This window comes from Cajanus cajan, chromosome 9 (genome assembly GCF_000230855.2).
Source record: "Cajanus cajan strain Asha chromosome 9, NIPB_CcT2T_4, whole genome shotgun sequence".
Taxonomy (NCBI): domain Eukaryota; kingdom Viridiplantae; phylum Streptophyta; class Magnoliopsida; order Fabales; family Fabaceae; genus Cajanus; species Cajanus cajan.
The window spans coordinates 53,687,202-53,693,389 of NC_138525.1; the positions used below are offsets into that span (position 1 = coordinate 53,687,202).

A 6,188-nucleotide genomic window follows, 5' to 3' on the forward strand; every position below is an offset into this window, starting at 1 on the left:
TATGTTATACCCATATTCACTTTATACCTTGAATTCTTTCACTTCAATGACAATGATTTCTGGAGAAGAATAAGTTCAGGACAAAACTGAAATGTTTACTTTTATGATCTTTATGTCAATCTTTCAATCATCATATTCTAATCCAGCTTTTCTACTACCCTCTTTCATTCACTTTGACACTGAAGGTTCCTTCTTCCTTGTGAAAATATACTGCTACAGTAGTTATAATAAAATAAGATTATTGTTTAGGTTGTTTGTGGTGTGAAAATCTAATAACCATCCATCTCTTTTTATAGACATTAAAAATTGTGAATATCGATCTATAAGAGCGAGACAATAAATTAAGGTATGAATCATAATTTGCATGTTATGAGGAAGCTCAACCTCTTAGTTTTAAAAGATGCCCCAGACAACTTTGTCAAACATTTCATATGCAACTCGAAGCTAACAAAAACGAAAGGAAAAAAACTGACCACACCAACGAGGACAGAACAAAAATCCACTGACATTCCATAAAGTTTCTCCAACGGAGGTAGTTATTATGTTCTACTATTTGCAACTAGTCATTCACTAGGACAACCTCTGAAAACATTCTTGTTAAGAACATGTAACATTTTTAAAAAAAATACAACACAGACGTTTAGATTTGTCGAACCAATATACATGGGATATGAATAATTAAAGCAACATCCACTAGATTAAAAAATCTATTACTAACGCAGAATTCTTTTTTCTATGAAATTCTTTACATGTAAAGTGATCAATGCACATCGTATTTCTAGAATTTCCTCTGCCCTGTAAGCAGGGCCACCTATTTATGAAGGAGAAACAATTTGTTGGCATTATTTAAGTGCAATTATCTCAGCTGCTATACAATTTAACTGATCTTTCTAACAAGTCGTGGTTGTTGCCTGAAATTTCTTTAACCCTTGATCCGTTCTTGTATATTTTGAAAGCTGGGATAGAGCTCACACCTTCTGACTTTGCTAAGTAGGGGTGGTCTTCGATCTCCACCTAAAAAGTTATCATTAAGTAAGAAACATTGAGAAAGACAGAAACATCTATAACGAATTTTGGTGGAAGTTGATTTTTCTAAATCAACACAATTAGTTGCATAGGTTTCTTCCTTCTTAATACTTTCCAGCATAAAATGCTATTTCATTTTTAATATCTTTTCAGTATACATTACTACAAGCTGTAAAGTCTAAACCATATAAAATAAACCAACCTTGAGGAAGTTAAGTGATGGGAATCTCTTGCTGATTTGCTCCAACTCAAGTAACACTTTCTTGTGGGTTGCCTTGTTGCTAAAGAGCACCACAGCCATCCCTATTCAATAACCCTCATCAATGGTTAGTGTATTTGTAGTACTCATTAATGTAATTGTACAACAGAAGCAGCCAAATATGCCTTACCAGGTGAGGTCACATAATGTCTGAACCGATCATTACTTGAGATGAAAACCAAATTTGAACCAAATTTCAAGTCCTTAGTATCTTCACCACGTAGAATCTTGAGTTGGATCTGAGCTTCAAACAATGCCCTTGCCACTTCCTCATCCCCTGGCCTTTCCCTTAATAGCATTTCATAGTCTTGAATAGCTGCTTCCAACCTTTCCAACTACATGCACAAAAAAATACCACAAAAGGGTTAACTTATTATTAACTGAAAACAAGTATGTACCAAAAAAAATTAAATCTTAGCATAGAAATTAAAGCACCTTGGCATTGCAATGTGCCCTCCTTAACCTTGCTTTGCTATAACATGGTTGAACCATGAGTGCCGCATTACAATCTTCAATTGCTTTCTCATATTGGCCAAGCTTAGAACGACATGCAGCTCTGTTACACAGAAGAACTGAGTTGTGTGGATCATGTTCTAGTCCTTCGTTGTACACGGCACATGCTTCGGTGAATTTTGATGCCTTAAAGAGCAAGTTTCCACTCATTCTAGCTGATGTTGCTGCTCTGGCCTTCCTTACCACTGCATTCACCTCTCTATTGCCAGGATCAACTTTAGCTGCTTGCTGAGCTTCTGTCACAGCTTCCTCAAACCTTTTAACAATCAAAATTCAATTCAACTTCAGATTCACCACTAGTTAGGCTCAAACAATGTATGAGCATTGATCATTGAATATAACTAATTATACATATAAGGCATTGGTAGCGTGAGGCTGATAATTAATATAGTTTGGTGTCTACAAAATTGCATTGCTATTTTACAAGGCATCATTCTCAGTCTAATTTAATTGGACTGAATATGTTAGATCTAAATCTTTGTTACGAGGCTTTATGAAAATTAGTACTATTAGAGCTTGTTTGAATACAGGTTAAAAATATTTTTTTAGTTATTTTATTGGAAAAAAAAAAAATCTTTATTTTCGGTGAAAAAACTTTCATAAACCTTTCTAAGATTATGTCCAAACAAACTTTTAGCCTGGTTGGCATATTTTGTAATATTTTGACATTACATGTCAATTGGCAAATACATGAAACATGATAGAAGAATTTGTGGGACACATCAAAATAAAGCATTTTCACCAACCTGCCAGCAGCTAAGTGAACCTGTGCACTTATCATTAAAAGGTAAGCGCTGTGAACCGGGCCAAATATCTTGGTACACCAATCAAGTGAAAATTTTGGCATTTTATCGTAGATGACATATGCCTCTTGGTATCTTAGGAGCTTCAACAAGGCTTCAGTTTGTAAAGCATAGACCTAGCATACAAAACCAATTTTTGATTAATCAATACAAATCATAGCGATCTAGTATGAAGCCAATAAATGCAAAGGGTAATTCTAGATAATGCCCAATTGGCAGCAACATTTGCCAATTGAACGAATTTTGATAAGAATCCAGGATTAAAAACTTATTTGGTGTTTCATAATTAAGAAGCTTCCAAAAAAAATGTTTGACCTAGGAAATAGCTAACCTGTGGAGCTGAATCAGCACCTAAGGATATTGCAGACTTTGTTTCCTTTAGTATAACACTCCATGCATTGACTTTCCGTGCTTCTATGCATTTGTTAAGGTGATTTTTAAGAGCCTGAGCTTGGAAAGCAAGTACTGAATCAGCATATAAGGCTGACTCATTGCAATCCAGTGCTTTTTCTACCTCTCCCAACCTGCATTGAAATTTGCAATTCTATAAAGATAAGTAACAAAAAAACAAACATTATATCATAAGGTTAAGCATACTTGACATCTATGAATGAAGCATAAATATTTCATTATTATGACCGAGTAGTACCTGAAATATATTGTGGCCAAACGGTTGTGGGCTCTGACATAAGAAGGGTCCAGCTTGATAGATTCCTCACACTCAATAATTGCTTCCTGAAGCCTTCCTAAGCCAATTAAAGCTGCACTCTTGTTGCAATGATACGTTGCCTTATTTGAATCACGTGCAATGGCTCGATCATACAAAACCAAAGCCTCTTCAAATCTTCCCTGCTTGTATGCTTCATTTCCCATGGACTTCAACATCTCAGGGTCCATTTTGTTCATCCTAGGACTCAAAAACTGTGCAACCTCATTGCTGATGCTGTTCCTCCTCATGATATTCCCCATCAAGCCTTTGCTTGCATTGGTGTGAGAATTAGTCACAGAGTTCAACTCTGCATTCTTAGGCATGTATTCCACACTCTTTCTTCTTGGGGTGTTATTTACAAGCAAATTCCCAGTGAGTTTCAATTGAGGCTTGTTGTTCTCATTGTGACTAGTACTTATCCTAGCAAGTGCAAGGGAATTCTCATGATTCTTGTCATTGTTTTGTTGAACCTTTGTGTGAGATGAAATTGAAGTACCAGTGGAGGATGAAGTTGAGCTTCTTGCAACAACATCTGAATGCCTCTGATTATGATTGTTTGAATGTGTACAAGGTTGTTGGTGAATAGAAACACTCTTTCTGGAAGGTTTCTGTTCTGGACTCAGTTTGTGTGGCTCAGTGTTGCTGCATCTTTTTGTTGTAACCTTTGATTCATCATTTGGGGTCTTCTTGGGTTCACTTTTGCCATCTTCATGATCATTGTGTAGTACATTGTTTCTAGCCTTCAAGGGTAGCGAGTGAACTTTTCTCAGCTTGTGGCTTCTGAGGTGGAGAATTCTCCCCATGAGACCACAACCCAACTCACTCCCCACCTTGTTGTTCTTTGCCTTTGTTGCCATGCCTTGTTGAAGAGTATGTCAAGTATCACAGAAAAAAATAAACAAAACAAAACGAAATCAACGAAAGAATAAAGCTCAGAAGCTGAAAGATATCTGAGAGATTACGAAAGGGAAGTCACAAAGTGATGGCTTGAACACAAAGCACTTTATTATGCAAGAGGCGTGCCCTGTACAGTATGTTATGTGCATATATATAGTGATTACTGATTAGTGAGAGAGAACCTTATAGAGTGCCTTCCAAGAAACTACTTTCTCTCTTTCCGCGGCTTTCGGCTCACAAAAAGGGCAAGGGTCGATGATTCAAGAGAATGGTAATATACATACACACATAAGAAAAATACATAGGATAAAACTGAAAATTTCACAGATGACCATATTGGATAAAACATGTCAAAAGGGACCAAAATTCACACCTCATAGTGACAGCATCTGATTTTAAAAAAAAATGTTATCATTTGTATATGTTAATCCAATATTACCCGTCTATTTTATTCCCAAAGGTGATAACATTTTAATCACTAGGTAATTATGTGTCTGTGATGTCACTGGGAAAGAAAAAAATATTATTTTTAGGTCATGTATTATTTATTTAAATCAAGTTTGTTGGGATGTACTGTCCAGGGCCCGGGCCAAAATTAATTTAATTAAAATTAAAATAGGAAAGAAAGGTGTGTAGGATTATAATAGTAAGGTCTATAGCACCATTATTAGGACCGAATAGATTACAAGATAATCGTTTTATCAATTGCAGTTGGGCTCTTAGAACCTTCTTGTAAATTATAATTCAATTAAACATTTGTCTTTTCAGAAGTAATTAAATTTGTAGACAAACTATAAACAGGAAACCGTATACAGCCAGGTGCTTTAGTTTGAAAATATTATATTTACTTTCCTGACATGTTAAATTGTTAATCTAAAGTTATGAATCTTAAACGTATCCCACGCTGCTTTAATTTTTGCAATTTGATATTGTTTTCGTTTGCTTTTAATTTAACTTGCTAGATTAATGATTTAAAGCACAGGTGAAGAATCATATTGACCTCTTCCAAAAATTAAAAAAAAAAAAAAAAAAGTTTTGGACTTTGGAAGGACGTAGAGTTGAGGGCCCTACAATTTCATTTTCAGACAATTTATTACTGTGTAGTGGATATGATTTCTCTTTCGGTCCGTGTAAACAAATGAAAATGTTTATTTATATACTAAATTTGCATTAGTCGTAGCTGCATAAAATGAATCAATAAATCAATGTGAATCAATTTATTATATAACACTCATGTCATGAGAAGCAGATATTATTATTCTACTGATTACAAAAATCAATGAATAGTAATGACTCGGCATTGAAGTTTAAATAATTTTACTCTGTCAGTAACAAGTGTTAGACTTGAAAAAAAAATCTAAAAACAAATATTATGTTAACTTTTTAATGAAATATTATTTTTCTATTTTTATTTGTATTTTTTTTATAATATTCTTTAAAAAGTAATTATTGGGTTACATTTTTTCTAACAAAGAAATTATTTATAGAATTCATTTTGTAAATTTATTATTCCCTTTCATCTATTTATTAACTTTTTCTTAATTTGTGTAAGATAATTTAAGATGATACTTATTATGTAATAAAGAAAGTATTATTTAATTTAGTGATATATAAGACAAAACATTTAATCCATGAAAAAGAATTTAAATAATTTACACGAAATTTTATATTCAATTTTCATTCTTTATTTATTTAAAATATATTCAAACTTTATTGTTGTTGTGATTATGAAAAATAAATAAACTGCCCGTCTGATATCTATAGTGATTTAGATTGTGTGGATGTAGTACTTTAAGAATACATAATATCTTTTTTAAATTAAGCAACATAAAATCTTTTAAAATATTTTGCTAATTTAATAAAAAAAAAGTTAACTAAAAGTAGTTAAATTAATATCATGAGAATATATTCACACATTTCTTTATTTAAATTAAAGAAAAGTAGTAAATTTGATTAGGTAGAAAAAAGATATTTAAAGATC

The 6,188-nt window shown here is 33.1% G+C and overlaps 1 protein-coding gene across 1 annotated transcript; it reads right to left on the minus strand.

The window, feature by feature from the left end:
- Positions 1 to 485: 485 nt before the first annotated feature.
- On the minus strand, positions 486 to 4,441 carry LOC109790794 (TPR repeat-containing thioredoxin TTL1). Its single transcript, XM_083063653.1, has 7 exons — positions 3,251 to 4,441; positions 2,933 to 3,125; positions 2,545 to 2,717; positions 1,721 to 2,054; positions 1,416 to 1,620; positions 1,229 to 1,329; positions 486 to 1,014 (listed from the first exon to the last, which is right to left on the minus strand). Exons 1-7 carry the CDS (start codon positions 4,165 to 4,167, stop codon positions 862 to 864), a joined length of 2,076 nt encoding a protein of 691 aa, XP_082919779.1. The 5' UTR covers positions 4,168 to 4,441; the 3' UTR covers positions 486 to 861.
- Positions 4,442 to 6,188: the final 1,747 nt, after the last annotated feature.

What these genes read in the sequence shown, in the direction of transcription:
- LOC109790794 (XM_083063653.1), bottom strand. Translation starts at nt 4,167, where the DNA reads ATGGCAACAAAGGCAAAGAACAACAAGGTGGGGAGTGAGTTGGGTTGT. An exon ending in TTGGCCACAATATATTTCAG is followed by an intron (nt 3,126 to 3,250) that starts GTACTACTCGGT and finishes ATTTCAATGCAG; the next exon opens with GTTGGGAGAGGTAGAAAAAG. An exon ending in GTGCTGATTCAGCTCCACAG is followed by an intron (nt 2,718 to 2,932) that starts GTTAGCTATTTC and finishes TTTGTATGCTAG; the next exon opens with GTCTATGCTTTACAAACTGA.